The sequence below is a fragment of the Lichenostomus cassidix genome, chromosome 3 (assembly GCF_008360975.1).
Source record: "Lichenostomus cassidix isolate B80296 chromosome 3, HeHo_3.0, whole genome shotgun sequence".
In the NCBI taxonomy this organism is placed as follows: domain Eukaryota; kingdom Metazoa; phylum Chordata; class Aves; order Passeriformes; family Meliphagidae; genus Lichenostomus; species Lichenostomus cassidix.
Genome location: NC_139483.1, coordinates 63,062,311 through 63,081,616, shown reverse-complemented (window position 1 = coordinate 63,081,616; position 19,306 = coordinate 63,062,311). Strand labels below are relative to the sequence as shown.

At 37.1% G+C, this 19,306-nt stretch overlaps 1 protein-coding gene across 1 annotated transcript in view; it reads right to left on the bottom strand.

The window, feature by feature from the left end:
- MAN1A1 (mannosidase alpha class 1A member 1) overlaps positions 1-19,306 on the bottom strand; it is a 142,552-nt gene that overhangs the window by 97,569 nt on the left and 25,677 nt on the right. Inside the window, exon 2 of the mRNA XM_085056086.1 lies at positions 7,390-7,486. Within this exon, the coding sequence (XP_084912212.1) occupies positions 7,390-7,486 (97 nt within the window). The remainder of the gene's footprint in view (positions 1-7,389; positions 7,487-19,306) is intronic.

Genomic DNA, 19,306 nt, shown 5'->3' with positions numbered 1-19,306 from the left:
CTCCTAGTAAACCTTTAAAATTGAGCTCTACTTACAGAAAAATCATATATAACCTGATTTGCTTCAGTGGATTGTGGTAGGCTCACCGTGCAAAGACATTCTTTGCGATAATCCTCTTGTAATACAAGTAACACCACCACTAAACAGTTGAGCTCTCAATTTTAAGGATTAATATTTGAGCTGCAGCTCACTACTGAGTCAGAAGAAAAAGAGGAGAAAATAAGGAGAAACCTGATTGAGAAATCACCCTTGGAGTCATCTATTTACTATGATTTTTTTTCCTGAATCTCTTCTAAATGGCATGCTTAGAGCACAGACTTCTTGCACACAGACAGACAGAAAAGCTAGAATCTCAAGTAGATCTTGCTTTATTTGAAGTAACTTTTACTATTATTCTGAAGGCTCCAGAAAACAGAATAAAACAATTATTGTGACAATTGGTCAAGTTTGTCTCAAACAGCTGTACTTCAAAGTTCTTGATAAAAGACAAAAGAACACAGAAAGTGTCAGTTTAGAGGCCAGAATTATGACTTGTGAACAATTTCAGTTTACACTAAGTTAGCCAACAGGATAACTTAAACTTAAGAGTGGTATGGAAATTGTGATGCTAAACAGTCCATTAATAACTAGTCAGACAAAACAGTGGTGGTGGGGAGGAAGGAATGCAAAGAAATTAAATTAACATTTCTTATTATGGGATAAGACCAAATATTTCACAAGCCTATATAAGCTATACTTCTCAAAGCACAGCACATAAATTATTAAATACAGTTATCATTCTTGTTAGTTCCTACACAACATTCCCAAGGAATTACACAGCAGCCATGGTCTACAAAAAGCAAAGATTATTGCCAGGCAATTACAGTACACACTCGTGACACAGAATATTTGGACAAGAGGACTATTTTCCTATACACCTACAGTACTGCTATAAATTTGATTAACAGCACCATGTTACAAAGAGTGCCAGCAAAGTTGAAGTCACCATGGTAGAATTTCACAGTTGCCCTAGGCAGGGGGAAGATTTCACAAAGAATACTTGGAGTAAATTCATACACCTCAGGTAAATACAGATATATTTTGCAGATAATGAAATAAATAAATAAATATAAATATATATATATATACTCACATATACATATATATATATATATATACACACACACACACTCAAGATAGAGAAAATGAACTTGAAAGTCATAAAACATTAGCCCACATGTATAAGCCTGCCAAAATGAAGAATTATTAGCCTTTATTAAAATGTCTGGACCAAGTACTCATATATGCTCTGTTTTACTTGCGTTGTTAACTCTTTTCTTTTCTCTATCCTCTTTACTCACAGCATGACTTACTCCATGGAATTAATAGAGAACACATAAAATAGCCTACTAATAACTGAAAAGAATGCAAAAGAAATCAGTCAACATAAAATTTCAAGTTGGCTATAGACAAACATCTACAGAACTTCCCTTCCAATTTAAAACTTAAAATCTTAAGCAATGATCTGGAAGAAAACAAAAAAGAATGTATTGCTAACAAGATTTGTGGACTATTAATCACGATGGTTTAACACCCAGCATTTCAGAACAGTATGATATAAAGCACAGGTAGCCTATATCTCCTCTGGGTAATGCACATTTAAACTGCATGCCATTTAATATCTAACAATGCCAATGTATGTGCACGCAATTAAAAAAAAATAGAGATTACATTAGAGAACGGAGTAGCATCTCGGGGCTGGGCAGCAAGAGCAGAATAAAATGAGTGATCAGAGAATGAATAACTTTGTAGGAGTTTCCAGGATGCCACTGCAGGGAGAACTGCTGTGGATGATGAATGACAACCTTATTAGCACAGCCTTGTGACTGAGCTTATACAGCCATATGGTTTAAGAACCACAACTGGCTTATGGCCAAGCCCTTTGGAGTGTGTGCCAAAGTAAGCTCTCACTTGTCTAGCCAAGGCTTTTAGACATGGCTTATACGTTGGCCAGAAGAGTCTGAAATAGAATGCTTCGGAATCAATACGCGTTGGTGCACTCAGTAGTTTACAATTTCATCCCATCCCTTGTATACCAAGCTTGGCATTCAAGAGTACATATAGGTTTGACTAAAGTAACATTTTGATTTGAGCTGTAGATTTCTTGGAGCATTATAGCAAAAGCTGACTCATACCTTAGAGCAGCGTTTTCCTTTATTTAAAGTTCACTGAAAAGGTTTCTATCCAATATCATTAGCAATTTAAAGTGTCAAGAGTGATTAATTATTAAAGTGTGCTATGCCAAAACATGAAACTCTTGACTCAAGTACTGGCAAACCCTCAGCAATACTAACACTTTTAATTTCAGTGACTATTACCACCTGGTAAGAGTGAGGAAAGAAAAATTCATTCAATTTTTAACAAATCTAACTTTTCATAGGTGTAACATGAAGCAATATTGTGATATTTCTCAAATGCTCTTCTACATCTCCAGCATTTTATATATCTGTGCATTTTAGAGCCAGCTCTGGTTCTTTGTATTTGATAAAGCTCAAATAATTTTTCCTTCATTGCTTATCTCTGTGCTTCCTGTGGAAGCCTTTGGCATTCACCACAGTTCTGGCACCCATGCAGCTCTGCTACATGTTTTATTATGAACCACCTTCCTTTGTTTGAACATGCTGCCTAGTAATTTGCTGTCTCCACCCCTTCCTTACAAAGGATATCACTCCCCACAAGGAACAATAAATCCTTGTTCATCCCGTCTATGACACATTTTATGCACCTCCATATATTGCTCTGGGAAGTTGCCAACCTTTATTACTTATTATTAGCTCAAGTCTGCCTGTTCTGTGCATTAAGTCAGAATTATACCCCCTCTTTCACTAAGTGCCAGTTTAAATTAGGAACATTTGCTATTTCTAAGTACAATTATCACCTGTTAGGGAATCCTTCTGGGTTTGTGGAACTGTTTGCAGTCTGCCATTGTCGAAGCTACCCTAGGTAACATATTTGCACTGCCAAATTTCACTCTGGTCATTTGACTTTTCAGAGCTGGGATGAGTACTTTGAGAATGTGGCCTCAGCAGCAATGGATTCCTGTGAGAGGCCAGTAACAAGCCTGAAAATGTTTTTTGAGATCTAAAAAGACAATACTATTGTCTTTGTTGTACAACATGACTTCCTCTCACAAACACTGTGTTGATTCATTTATCCACCTATCTGCTAATGTTATTCTTCACATAAGTTAATTTAGTTGAGACAGATGTCAAGCTTACTTCCAAAATCAAAACCACATACCAAAATACAAAATTTCAAGGGATACAACAGGAACAGTGAAGACAAACAACACTGGATGGGGGGAAGATTTTGAATCCATTCAATTTAAATTAACATATTGTTTAAATACATGCACAACTAATTGTATAGGTTATATTAATAAACTAAAGAGTTTAAAAATACACATTGCTATACACTGCCAAGATAGTTTTGAATATAAATTTTGGCAGGCTTTAAAAATATTCATACACCTCAATGCTCCATAAAAGAAATTACAAAAACCAGTTCAAAGTGGGAAGAGCAGGATCGTACTAAATTATAGTACTTTGGGTTTGCAGATTGTGAGTATTTATTAAATGCCTCCCTTTTCGCCTCCAGAAAGGTCCTTTTTTACTTGCAGAGATTAATTATACTATGCCCACAAGTTACAATATCAAACTGGCAATACTGCACATGAAACACTGTTTCAGATAACTAAAAAAGCCCTTTAGTTATAGTCACTTAAGTGAAGAAAACACTTCTAGGAAAAGTCCTTTGCTAGTGCAGCAACACTCATTAGTTTTGAAATTAGTACAGGAGGCTGAGAGAGGAATAGCTCCTGGGTTGAGGAGCTGGTGGTGGAGTGCTATTGAAAAAATTGGCAAAATTGTGATTTTGCCACTTTCACAATAGGAAGGTCGATTAATAAATGTCTGCTTTTGCAAACATTGTTAACAGTAACCTGAAACATAAAGGTAGTCGTAAAAATTAACAGCACTTATTCAGGGCCTACTTTCTACTAGGAATACTCAGAGAACAATTGGTACTCATGGCAGAAATCATACCAGGAGATACGCCCTGTTTTGCTGATGCACAGGTATGGTGCAAACAGGTGCTAAGCTATTCCATTTTATTTGATTAATCTAGAAATGGTTGTACACTTCATGGAATTAAACTAATAAGAATGTTTCTGTCTTTTCAAATAGTTGCTACTACATGGTAAAACCTAACGTGGCAAATACAAAGGAAATAAAAAGATGTTGCCAATGGTCAGAGGCACATATGTGGCACTGGCTTCAAGAAGAAATGTTTCAGTTTACATATGTTTTAGTGTTTCTGTAAAAATATATTATTCACAGTGTGCACATGTGAGAGAAAGCAAATTCTGCTCATAACATGAGAAGAATCTCTCTCTCTTCAGTCTACCAGTCTAAAGACTTTTGCAACTTATCAAATACACCCTTCCACACATGCTGCCTGCAGAATACCAGCAAGATCAAGGCAGTTCTTTGTCTTCACAATTTGTTTTCCTGGCCTGAGTTTAGGGAAAATAAAAGTAATTTCCAAGTTCAGCAAGAAGTCCTCAGCTACAAGAGCTCTACTTCTATTAATTTGTACAAGGTGCTAAAGCAGGGTTCTTTTTCTTCCCCCGAAATTATAAGCACCAGTTGACCCAATCCTTTCTCCCATTGACACCCCACTGGCCATTTTCCTCTCCCCCCAGCCTAGGTACAGTGTCAGTATTTCATGATGGTATTTCCTAAGCCACATCTATGTGTAATTACATCTCTCAAAAGCCATCTTATTTTAGTACTTCTGAGAAACATGCTATGACAGTTATGACTTGCCTTCAAGACACAACAGTCATTATAATCTATCTACAAAATGGAGATAGAAAGAAGCCATGCATTTATACTTTCAAAAATAAGCTTAGAAGCAGTATCAGTTGAAAATAACTCTCCTCTTCTGTGTCAGGAGAGCTATATTGTAACGTATCCAACATAAAGCACCACACAGCACTGGAATTTGCTGTTCCTCACAGTGAGACACTAGAAGTCTTAATCCAGTAACAGGCACTCCCAATATATGCAAAGCAACATAAATGCAGCAATTAATTCAAAGAAGAAGAAGAAGTGTTTAAAATCAGACAGTGCCTAATGAAATGTTTCTATTTTACTGATACTAAGACAATCCAAAACTTGTGTTTTTGAAAAATTGAGATTTGATAGTAAGAAGAAAAGACAGTCTTGGCAAATTGGAGATAGTTATGATGGATGACAGTGAACTGAAGGTCTTGATTTCTGAATGTTGGGAGGAAATTCACAGGACACAGAGCTGAAGGTAACCTGTTCTCAACTAATTCAATTCAGAATTACCTTAAAGTAGTCAACCATTTGCAATCTTTTTTTTTTTTTTTTAATAAGAAATAGAAATAAGGAAGATAAGGAAATTTGTCTGTCCTTTCTTGAAGAAAAAACCTCCAACACACAACAGATCACCCTTTTCCCTTTCATTGTTTTAGGAAAAAGGCAGCATTTGTTGAATTCAAACATTAAGGTATAGATCACATCTAATCATCTGAGGACTTTTACTGAAACAAGGTTTTGTTTGTAAAGAATAAAAAAAAAATATGGATTCAGGAAAGGGTAACTTATGAGACAGACTTGCTTGCAGATATGCTGCTCTTTGGTATTCTGTAAAGCAATTCAGCAGAAAGAGACCTAATGTTTATTTTGATTTGCCACCAAGATCAATAAGATTGAAGATGTTTCTAAGGAAAACTCCTCAGCAATGAGATCTTGTACCAGATGACCATGATGAGAAACTGATCTGCATTTAGACTGAGTCTGGCCCTTACTCCTTTAAATGCAGTTTCATTTTTCAATTCAACACTTGTCCTGTTTCACAAAGAATTGTGCCTGAAGTGACTTAAGCTTATGCAACATCCACAGAATTCCTGCTTAAGAATTTCACAAGTCAATATATCTTTTTCTGCGAATCCATGCAACATTATTAAGACTCAAACCCTGAAAAATTTTATACAATTTCTGATTTCAAATGAAATTACATTAAGTGTTTTAATTTTCAAGAAATTATGTGCCGTTTTGTTGTACTGAAAGAAAATTCTGTTAAGTAGTTCCTCAAATATATTAAATGGCACAACTACCATTCTCCTGAAGACAAAAAACAATTTTCACTTTAAGAGAACAGAAGGAAACTTGACCTCAAAGTTAACTCAAACTACTACTGGTTTCAAGAACTCAAAATCCAATAACTAACTAGATAATAATTACTTATTAACATTTTTAATGTTAGCTCACAGTAGACAAGCAGTGCAGCAAGATCAATGGAGATGTTGTATTTTCCAAATTATTTTTGTAATCACAACTGCTGTCTCTAAGCAACCTCCAAATAGAGTTGGGGATTTGATAAGTGCTCTATTTAGGCTGTTTTAGGAAATGTTTCCACTTCAAGCTATCTTTTGCAAACATTCAACAACGTAAGTTCCTGTTAAAATCAAAATAATGTATTGGTTTTTGTCTCAGCTACAGAAATTAGTCATTTTTTCAGCTTACTGTTTGGAAAGCAAGCTATTCAAATAGAAAAATTGATGTCAAACAGTTTAATTCTTCATTTTTCTGCAAAATTGAAAATAATGACAGTTCATGGGACTGCTTTCTTACGCTTCCTCAGAATGCTGTTTCTCTTCAGCTACTATTTATCCAGCCATATGTGGGCTTGGACACTGAAAAAGCCTTGCCTCATTACACTGGATTTCTACGGAGTGTCTCTTCTACTAGAACTTTTCAGTCCCCTATTTGCTCTACACTGATAACAACTTGGGCTTTATTTAGCATCTCCTGTACAACACTTAAAGGTGCAAACAACAGTTATATTAATGAAAGAGAAAGCTTGATAAGGGAGTTTGATACAGATCAATTTTTATAAGGAATGGAAATACATTCCTAAGAACTGCACACAGCTTCAGCTGCCTTCGTGACTGTAGAGAGTATTGTTTGTTCCTTGCATAGGATTTCTCCTCCACCCCCTCCCTCTCTGCTCCCTGCTTATTGAATGTGGTGTCAATGATTTCCAGAGTAAAAGTTTAAGACAGGACAGTATTTAATGCAGCAAATCTATATTTTTATCATGCAGCAACACCATGCTCCATTTATTCTCATTCAGACACTAATCTATAAAAGTCACAGAAAGCACCTTCATTTACTGTTACTTTTTATACATAACAGAAGCAAGAAACATCACGCTGCAAGACAGAGAGCAGAAAGAAAACATGTTTATCACCTATAAGCTTTTCAGCTGATTTACTGTTTTATGCTAACCTCACTAAGCACAAAAATACACTCTACTCACCAAACAAATTGCTTGAATGTCCTTGCTTAGATATGGGTTTCAGTTCATTTAATCCCCATGCGTAACGCTTATAATTATCCCAGGCATGCCTCATCATCTGTAGGGAAACGAAAGCAGGATTATAATGTTGATTTAGTGAGAAGCCACAGCAAATACTGACTTGAGAATATTCTCAATATTGAACACATTTAATTCAATTCTTAACCAAATTCCTGTTGTATGCGTTAAAACTCTGAAATATTCAATAAAGAAGAACAGTGGCACTGTTTTCCAGGTAGCAGTGAGATGGCTGCTATAATAATTACATTACTGTTTCTCTCCACTTCTACTCTTACCTGCAAACTTATGATCAAGACACACTCAAAAATAGTTAATTTTTAGGAAGAGAATTCATTGTGTCATATATCAATCAAATTAAGATTTTATTTCCCTTAAGCATATACCTCTGAAACTGAGGGAAGTAACATTTTTTAAGAAGGTTTTTCTCCTAGAATAGGATTCTTTAAGGTCAAAATGAAGCTCACAGTAGTTTTCACACTCTGGCAGAGACTTGCTTGCATAAAACTAGCTGGTTCAAACCCAGCACAGCTAGTAACAGTAGAAGGATGGTAACGTGGGCAGGCAGAACACCCAGAAAATGTTCTGAGGTTTTTATGATACAATCCTTTATGACTATAAATGCATCTGTAGCTACTTTCACACATCATTTTGCACAAAGAGACGAAAACTTTTACAAATAAACATGTCACTACAAAAGCATGTTTTGCACAAAAAGATGCACCACGGATAAATACTGCTTTGGGAAACAGCAATGCTGTGGTAAGAGCAGGGAGCATCCACACCAGATACCAAGGGAGTGGGTTGACTCAAGAAGAGCTCACACTCTCCACCACCAGCAGCAGCAGACACATCTGGTCCGAGCTGTCCTTTTTCAGGGTGGCTCAGCTGCATGGCCAGGAGCCCACCTGTCCCTCCCCAAACATACAGAGAGAACAATGCCCACAGCTCTGCAGGCCTGGTGATGAACCACTGCCACTGCCACTCCAGCAAGTCCAGCAACTCCCTTTGCCAACCACCGCTATTAACATCTGCTCAGAAAGAGTCTTCTTTAAAGGCCACCACAAACAGCACAACTTTATGTAACAGAAATAAAGATTTTGCCTCCTTGCTCTTCCTCCTCCCCTCTTCCACAAGGCTGGGAATGCCAGAGGTCATCTTCTAGACAAAAAGTGACAATTTCAGACCTTTTCAAAGATAATGCTTCAGGCTGTCAGATGACAACACTGCTCTGCCCTTGCTTTCAGACCTCTTCTTGAGGCCATGTGTGTCAAGGATAATTCTGTTAAATAACAGTTATAATCCTAAATTTAAAAGCAGCAGCCTTGGGACATGCTGATAATAGTAATCCTGCACTTTCTCCCTTCCTCTTTCCTTTGCCCAAACCACAGAGAAATTATGTCAATTAAAAATCTGCATTAAGCCATACTATAATAAATGACAACAGATTTTATAGAATATTGCTATGCTTGTGAGAATAAACATTTCCCTGCTACTAATGGGAGAAAAAATGCACATCTATCCTGCAGGAAAATACATGGATGCTAATCTACACTACAGGTCCAGTTTTACAAATACAAAAATTGGCAACTGCAGTTAATACATGAGCATTTTCAACCAAAAGATTAGCCTGGTGTCAGATCTCATCTGAAAGGCAGCAAGTAAGAGGCCCTGTGGAAATGCTCTCAGGCCATGGATGGCAGCAACATGCTGGATGGCAGGAGCCATGTGCATTGCTTGACTTCATTGCAGAATGGCTTAGGAGCTCTCCCAGGATGGGGCTTTTTATCCCAAAGCAGAACTGGTAATAGGCAGACAACTGGCAGAGTTTATGACTATGGGACATTCCCAATCCCTGGCTACAAGGATCAAGACTACATGAAACCAATCATTTGTCCACAGCATATTTTCTAATTTACCAATTGAAATTTTCTGGTAGTTTTGTCTGTTATACAAGAAAGACTTATTCTGCCCTACCATCATATCCCAGACCTGCAAGCTCAGCTTTAGTTATTGACGTACAAATTCTCAGAGATTTCAGGAGGCTAAATCCTATGCTTTGTCAAAGCTTATTTTCTCATGCAATCACATCAGAATCTTTTCATTTACTTAATCTTAATCAGGGAAGACCACACAAAAGGGCTTTTTTTTTTCTCCTAATAAAGTAAACTTGTAATTAAGTGGCCTGAATCAAAGGGCCTAAAGGTACAGTATTATAAGAACATTAAAATTGCTCAATCCACTACTGACATTGTCCTTCCCTTTTTCCATCCTTTTTCTCCTAGCACATCGATGCTCCTTCTCTTGCATAAGAGATGCAATGCTCATCTATTCCTAAACCAAGTCAGTTCAGGAAATAGAAATTCTTCAAGTGAAATTTTTGTTTTGAGGATCTTTTTTGTCTTGTCTGATTCCCCAAGTCAGATTGCCATGAGTATCAGAGTTACCAAGAGGGAAAGGCAGGAACAGCTCCAGAGCAGTTCAGTCCAACAACAGTCAGTGTGGGACGCTACAAGATGTTCCATTTGTAATCACTTTCCTTTAGTTTTTCCCAATGAAATAACACTTCATATTGTATCAAAAATGTATGTGTGATTTGGTAGCAGAAACCACTCTGATTACCCTATTGCTCATCAACACCTAACTAGTAAGAGGGGAAGATAACCCACACAGTAGACACTACCTTATAATAATATCTGTTATTGTGTGCTAATACAACAAGAAAGGGGTTGCTGGGGTCTTTTTTACAAAATTTCTTCCCATTCTGCTAGCTACTCAGGTACATTTGTCGAATTGTTTCCTAGGTTATTACAATGCATGGATCCAAAAAGCGAAGAAGACAGAAAAAAAAAATAAATCCATAGTAATTTGAAAAAAAAATACAAACCAAACCAACCCAACAAAAACCCTAAACAAACAATAAACCAAAAAGCACCCCTCCCCCTAAACTTTAGAAAGTATTCTAGTAGGGAAAAACCCTACCAGAATTTACTGAGCAGGAGATCAAATTCATCTATTTTGGCTAATCAAAGCATTCTTTAGAGCTCTTCCAGAAAGCCTAGATTTAGACAAATCCACTGAGGTTAGTGAGTAAATTTACTCCTAAGAAAATGCAGCATTAGGACATCATTGCTTTAGGCATTTGGGGATTTATGGACATACACAGAAAGCAAAAGGCAGCTCCAGAAGCAGTCAGTGAGCCCTCTAGTGTTTCAAAAGAAATGAGTCATTCCAGCTAGACATAAAGGTGAATGGCCATTTAGAAAAAAGTTACTAGCACTTCGGGTTACTGTGTTACTGGGCAAAGAGCCCTTAGAGCAGCCAAAGAACCCCACGTTAATCAACACTGCCTTGTTACATAAGGGAGTGTGGGCACTGAACCTATCAAGAAGTCTCAATTTCTAGGATTCAATACATCAGAAATATTCACATTCTTTCCCCTCCGTGGAAATTACAAAACCATATTAAGTTTACCACTACATTGACTTCCTATTTGTTAATAGCTTAATTTTCTGTGTAAGAATGAAACGGTTCTAAAATATTGAGGAGCAATTTTAATAGATGCAGCTCACCCAGGTAATTTTTTGCTTAGGCAAAACTCCTAGCAGTGGTACTTTAAGAATGAATTTTAACAGTTTTTTTTGAGAAATCCATTTATCTTTGCAGTCTTCACCTTTTTGTTTGCATGGGATATCATCAAATCATTATCTCCTGATTTTCTTTTTTTTTTTGGTAATTCACAAAGGGTCTTTTGATCATGTCTCTGACTACTTGTATAAGTACTGCTGATCACTTGAAATTCCTAAAGATCACAGTTACTGAGAACATCTGTGTATCAACACAACATTACTGATGCTGTTAAAAAGAGAAATTCCCAATGAGGGAGTCTAACAGCTTTTGATTAGATGATTCCAGATACTCTCAAACTCCTCTACAGTATAACTAATAAAATAATTTCAAATAATTCCTTATTAGTCTTCCAGGATATTAACAGGCAGAGTTACATTTGCATAGAGGTATCCCTCAGTCCTTCTAGTTTTACTAAGATATGTCAAAACAAAAACAAAAGAAATCAAAGAATGATTAGGATTGGAAATGATCTGTAGATCAAACATTTCCAGCCCCTGTGCTAAAGCCAGTTCACCCACAGCAGGTTGCACAGGGTTTTGTCCAGGCAGGTTTTGAATATCTCTAGAGGAGACTCCAAAACCAGCAGCTTGTTCCAGCGCTCTGACACTTTTACAGGAGAAATGCTTTTCCTCACATTCAGATGGAACTTCCTTGTTTCAGCTTGTGCTCATGGCCACAATCTCGTTGCTGGGCACCACTGAAGAGTCTGGCCCCATCCTGCCCTTAAGATATTTGTATGCACTGATAAAATCCCATCTCAGTTGTCTCTTCTTCAGGTTAAACAGTCCCAGCTCCCTCAGCCTTTTCTCATAATGGAGAGATGCTCCAGCCCCATGATCATCTTTACAGCCCTTTGCTAGGCTCTCTTCAGTAACTCCTTGTTTTTCTTGAACTGGGGAGCCCAGAATGGGACACTCTTCATTGAACCTCAACTCTAGAAGAGCTGACAGCTCCTTGTGAAGCCTCGTGCCTACATTAGCCAAGTCTGTTGGTGATGGAGTCCCACCTCAGGTCCGTCACAGTCAGAGGAACAGCTGAAGAACTGACCAGCTAGCATTGTTTCACTAGTAAGCCTGCTGCTTTTCCATCTTCAGAAAAAAATGGGGCATGGATTTTTACTTATGAAGTCATAAAATGCCAAAACACTATCCCACCTCTCTTGGAGAATAATGAAGTGTGTTATTGTAATTGCCATCAGCAAAGCCACTTAGAAGAAAAAGGCCAATGTCTGACATTACGCACAAAAGGACATGTGGATTTCTTTAAATCTAAAGGAAGCATTTTAAAATATAATTTTAAAACCATTCTTAGCCCACTGAAATAAGTTTAAAAAAATAGCAAAAATACAATCCCTAGCAACTCATTCTGTGAAAGCAGAAACAAAGAGCTTTCTTACAGCCGTAACGTTGGCCAACTAAAAGATGATGATAACAGATTCCCCATTTGCTGGAATTTTAGTTACTGCCATCTTTCACAGCACTCTAATACATCTACAGAGGACATGTAAGTCACTTGAAATTTGCAAAATACAATTCTATTCAAACAGGAGTACCCAGGAGTTCAGGAACAAAATGTTTACAGAAGAAACCAGCAATGCTGAATCAGCAGCATAATAGTGATATTTAGATGAGAACTACTGCAGTACCAGGTGGAGTGAAAATAATAACTTAATAAGGTTCATTTTTAGCAGTTACATATAAGTGGGGAAGATGTCAAAGAGGACGTCAAGAAAAGAATTAAGGCACCTTCTAGAACTAGGATATTAAAGGGAAAAAAGGATTAATTGCATGAAATAGTGCCACCCTGACCTTCAAGAGAGCCATTTATAGCTTGCCAAGACACAGGAGGAAGGCAGAAGGCTAAGGTACTGAAAGCTCACGAAATGAAGAGACAAGTTAATAAAAACAAACAACTCCACCCAAACCAAACCTCCCCCCATCAAACCTCAGAAGAAAATGCAACAGTTTATCTAGTCTCTATTAACTCCCACCTGTTGCTAAAATAATCTTTTCTTTCTCAGTTTACACTGATCTTTCTACACATTTAAGTTATTCTCACCTTTTAAACTCCATACCAGAACTAAATGTTTTCCCAGCCTAGTCTCCCTACATCTTCTCTCCTTGCTGCTGTAACTCAGACATCATTCTTTCCCAGTATCAGCAAGGGAGATGAAGGAAGTCCCAAGTAAGAAACTTCAACAGACATTCCACTTGAACTTTCCTCCTCTACAAACTAAATTGCATGGCTGAGGACTGTTCTGGGTCTGGTTGGGATGGAGTTAGCATCCATCACTGCAGCCCATATGGCATTTTGAATCGATGCCTGAAATAACGCTGATAACACAGCAGTGTTTTGGCTATTGCTGAAACAGTGCTTGTAAAACAGCAGGGCTTTCTCTTTTTCTAACTCCTGCCCCTTCTCTACGCCCCTGAGAGGTAGAATGGAGGAGGTGGCTATAAAGTTGAGAGGGGACACAGTTAGGAAAGCTGACTCCAGTTTGTCAAAGGGTTACCTCCTACCACATTAACACCATATTCAGCAACAAAAACTGGGGCAGAGGAAGGAGGGATTTTCCAAGGTGGCTGTTGCTCAGCAATTGGGCATCAGTCTGACTGTGGGAGGTGGTGAGTGACTGCCTTTGCATTGCTTGTCCCTGCCTCCTCCATCCTTCACCTAATAAATGGGTTTTATCTTGACCCACCAGTTCTCTGGCTTTCATTCTTCCTGCTCCCTCCTGCAGCCCCCCTGGGCCAATAGCTGTGTGGATGCTCGGCTGCTGCTGCACAACGTCTCACAGAATCTTCAGTGCGGGAAGTTTGTGACCACAACACAACCAACACCTGGTTTCTTTGCTCTGATGAAATATTACATCAAACATTAGCAAAAACTCAAGTTTTAGAAAGCCTTATATTCTTACTTTCTGTTCCCATTACTGTTAACCAACAATGGAAGAGCTGGTGAGTCAGAATCACAGAAGGGCTGAGGTTGGAAGGGACTCTCTAAGTCATCTTGCCCAAACCTCATTGAAAGACCTATTCTCAACTGTTCTCACTGCCCCTGAGTACCAACCAAACTTCAGCACAGCTGAAAAAAATCATGCTAATAATTTATTATTAGCAAATGTAATATTACCCTTGAAATTATTGCCACCAGTTAGGATTTCTCTGTGAAAAACTGTATGATCCCCTTCAGCTGATTCACTATCACTTTCATAAAGCTATGCTATATATATGAAAGGTCTGTTTAATATGCTCTTACTGAATCCACAGATTACCACAGTGCGTAGTTTTTGGAAACACACAGCCTTTGTTTCTTTAGTTTTCAAAAGTACTACATTTATGTTTCATCATCTTCACAATGGTATTTAGTGTAGCATTGCACTTTAAAGAAATATAAGTTACTAACTAAGTTTATTGATCTTCTCTTGAATAATATGCATTTTGAAAACATGAAGTAATATGTGAATTTTCTCTGTATCTCTATACATAACATTTTCCTAGGATTAGTAAGCACACCACATTGCAAAATCATTTGACAATTTCCCTTGTTTATGGGCATGACCTTTTTTACCTTCATCAATAATCACTATTATTGCTTTGGTAGGGCGTTTAAAGCCCTTTTGTTTCAATCTTTTCTTGCAGCTCTGCATGTAATCCTAACCCATTCCAATGTCCTTTCCATCTGGAAATGTTTTGATAATGAATAAACTCCTTGACTTTTTTTTTTTAAAGTTATTTTTCACTTTTTAAAGTAATTTACAGTAAGTTCAGCCTTGCTCTATATTGGAAATTCTAGGTAAAGATGTAGTGTGTTCTACTGCAGTTACTTCTTTGTTAATTAGTTCATAACCTTATCTAAGCAGACATGCAGATATGACTAAGAGTGATCCACGTCTGCTTTTGGCTCTTCCAGTTACTGCCTACTGTTATGCTGGACTGCTGACAGCATTCATTTTAAGCCACTTTTCATAAAACAAAAACTGAAAGTTAACTTTTTAACTGAACACCAAGATTGACTACAAAACTAGTTAAAACTGGTTTATATTCAGATCATGTTATCTCTAGGTAGAATTGTGTCGAGTTTGTTTTCAAACCAAAAAATAGTGATTATGGTTGTCTGAATTTTATTCTAAGCTCTTTATTTTCTGTCCTATTTCTTACTCCAGAAACAAAGTTGAAGAAATAATCTCACATGTGTAAAGAAGGTTCATCTCAGTTGATACTGTTTATTTTTTTTTCTCTTGAATCTGACAGAAGAAGATACAAATGACAGACTCCCTTTCTCTATTGGCAACAGAAATCTGTTTTTCTCCTTCAAGACACATAAAATAAATCCTGTCACGACGAACCTTCATATAAATAATCACTTCTTATCTGTCAGCAGGAAGATTATTGCAAATCAGGAGCTTGACAGATTTCTGGTGTTTAGAACCACATTTCCTAATGGCATCATCCTGAGTTAAAAGCAAACCACACAGTGTACAATGTTTGTTTAATAGTCACTGCTGAAGTGTCACCATTTCTAATTTAGCAGGTGGATGACAACCATGCTCCAAAGCCCTGGCAGGCTGGAGGAGTTCCTGTGAATGCTTTCTGACTGGACTTCCACCTAGCCTAGAGAAGCCACAGAGGAGACTTTAGTATTGGTTAATGGGCCAATGACAAGGATTCCCAGTCACTGTTTTCCTGTGAGCAGCAGACAAGGGTTTTGGGAACATTTAGGTGCTCACAGCTTCCTTCTGCATTGTGATAGGAATGAAGAACTCTTAACAACTCACAGGTTCATCCAGCAGTGCTGCTCACAGTGCAGGGCACTGCCAGACACAAAGTTAGGGAAATACCTGTAACTCTTACCAAGACTATAGAGCTAACGTAGCCAAACTGATGTACAGGATTTTCCATTAATATTAAACATGCACATCACACCATGAAACACTTCATATGGCTCTGTACTTAATGATCTGTATTATAGGGATATGCGAGCAAAATCCTACTACCCCTCAGCATTCCAGTACCTTACCAATAATTCATTTCTTGCCCACAAAGACAAATTAAAATAGAAAATCTAGTATCTGCATGGAAAAAAGGAAGTAAGAGAGAAAATAAAAATATTAAGGCCTGTTCTGAGGATTAATTCATCATTTGTATTGCAAAGCACTTCAAACTCCTCAAATGGAAAGCCTGACAGAAATACTAAGTATTATTCCCTCATGTGTTAAGTTACAGATAAGCTTCTATTCTTATATTTTCTCTTCCTCACAGTAGCTTGTAAGCCTCCTTAGTACTGTATTAAACTATCCCACTATTATTCATCATATGCCATTCTAGGCATCATTTATTAACCAGGGACAGACACGGCACAATGCTTCATTCTGTTACTCATTTTAAAAGGAATCAATTATCCTATTAATTCTGGAACAAGAATTCTAATTAACAGGTAACTAAAGAGGAACAAGAAATTTGCAGGTAAGGTATTTTCTACACTTACACTATTACTACGTATTTTATTTAATGCACAAGTACACAAGAAAAGAAGAGACAATTTAATGTAAGAAATAACTAATAAGAACAGCAGCCCTTATCCTTTGATATGTCTGCACCAAAAAAAAATTTAAAAAATTTGTTTATTCGAAAATGATTGTATGGCATACAAAACTACTCCATGATAACAAGCCACATTTTACTCATTTGTCAGATATACCTCTCTTTGTTAACAGTAATGTACTACTAAAATTATGAATTTACTGAAAAACTGGAGATACTAGAATGTTTTACTATTATTTTCTGAGATCTGGGCTACAGTGTATTTACTATTGAATAGTTCATTTTAGTAGAAGACACAAGAGTGATAAGGCAGAGAAACTTGAAGGAAGACCAGAGTTCACCTGCATATTTTGGATATTAATTTCAGTCAATATATTAGCAATACCTACAGCATGCTTCTTACCAAGCCATCTGACCAGATGACAAGAAAAACAAACTATTTGCTGCAGCACAGAAATATCCTGAGACCCTTTCCTTGACTAATGAAAAACTAAGAAGGCAAGAACCATGCACAAGCCTTCCCACAAGGAGCACTGTCCGTGCACTTTCTGTAACCAAAAGTCTGTCTAATTTTGACCAAATGAAAACATCTATTTCAGGGAAATAGAAACAGATGTGGTTTAAAAACCTTGCCCATGTAGTTATCCAAATCAACATAACAGCATTCATCCTACTTCGAACCATCCAGAGTAGGTAAGTTTTAGCTCAGTTTTAGATCCAGTTGTCTTCCACTCAAGGTATAGAAAGTGAAATAGATATGCACGAAAATGCTATTTCCTTATAAAACTGAGGGGTTTGAGTAATCTTTTTTTTTAAATATTATTTTTGATTTCCCCTCACAGGTAGGCTAGGATTTGAGTATGTTCTGTAGGCATTGAAAAAGTTTTTCCTGAAAATATCTGCCTTGAAAGCATCAGTTAAGAAGTTGTTGAATTCCTTCATCCTCCAACTCTCAGATACTGGTGGGTGAACCAACCACACATTCCCAGGAACTACACGAGTGGAAAAAGAAAATACAGTAGTGGAGCGCAGCATTATGAAATTAAGCACAAATTAAATTAGTGCTGAAAATGTTCCTTTTCAACTTATGTCACTTGCCATTTATGTCAGTATACATGCTCACACAAGACAGAAATCTTGAACTGTCCAAGTCATCCAGTTCCAAACAAAAGAGCAGTCTAAAGAACAAGCCATACAGCCTCTACCTGGCAACTTAGCAACAGTTACCAAGATCTGCATTTCAGAAAAAAAAAAGAAGCCTACAGCCTGTCACTCAAAACCACTGCATTTCTCCAAAGCTGTCTTCTTCAAACACTTAACATAAAAGGTCAGATGGGCTCTTTAACAGATATACAGGAAAAGTATTTTCTTATTACTAGCAGAAGAGATGATGTTTCTTTAGACAACCTATTATTTCAGCAGTGTGGATATTTATTTTTTCTTAAATCTCTGTGGTGGATAAATCAGTGATGTTCTAGTCCTCTGGTTTTTTGTCTAAGGAGAGTCACTGTTACCTATTTTTAAAAGAACCAGATTGCACAAATGTTTTGTGTTAATGAAATACCCATTAAAAGAGCAACATATCGCATCATAAGGTAATGTGGAAGAACTCAGGTCATTGCTCATTTCTGACAATAACCAGAAAACTCAAACATTTTCACTTGAAACACAAAAGCACTGAAAAGTTGTATAAAAAATGCAGAATTACCAGCAGCCTCTGAAGTTCACACACAATTTGATTAATGTCATAAAAGGAAAGAAAAAAATAAAGCAATTAATGGAAATACTATTCTTATGAAGAATAGTGGTATACATAGACTCATCCCACTCAGTGTCACTTTTTTTTTCTTGGTCTACTTGTGATTTGCTACGGTTTCCAAGAACTCCCAAGATGAACAGTGTGAACAGTTCAGCTCCTGCACCTGCATGATAAAATTATGCTTTTGTTCTCTTTTTCCTACTGCTCTTAAGGAAATTATTTGGTAAGGTTTGCTTCTAATTAGATTATACATTATTCATGGCATGGACTGTATGTCCTACTTGTTCTGAGGTAGCTGGCACTCCATAGCCACGCTGCTAGTGAAGTTCCCAATCTCAGCAGGGGCAATGCAAATAAAAAAATAAGCAGTGCAATAATAAGAAGTGCTATGCAATACAACTAAGCCACACAAAGTGATTAACACCAAGAGGATTCAAGCTGCTGTTTCAGAGCATGATTAACATACATAAAAATGAATTATGATACCTTCACACATTTTGAACCACAATCTCCCCTTATATGCTTCTAAGTTTTATTCTGCTGCTGAAGTCAGTAAGTAACAGAGTTTTGGCCACCTTGTTAAACAGAAAGTGTCAGTATATCCAGGCCTATCCAGCATGTCTTTTAAGACAGGAACAACAACTAAGAAAAGCAACAATAACCCTCCAGAAGTTTCTCGCCCTTGCAAAATGAGTCTAGGTTCATCCCACAATCCTACTTCCCTGGCAGCAAATTGGAAGTGACAAAACAGTATCCTTGACAGTAAGAAGTTTTAATTCTGAGAGAAATGCCAGACTGGTATTGAAAAGCAAAATTTCAGACGTATTTCCTAAAGCAATGTTTCTTTAATTGTATTTTCTTTTATTTAATTGTATTTGATTGAAGCAATTACTTTTTAATGTTTTTTTAATGGTAGTTTTTTTCTTAA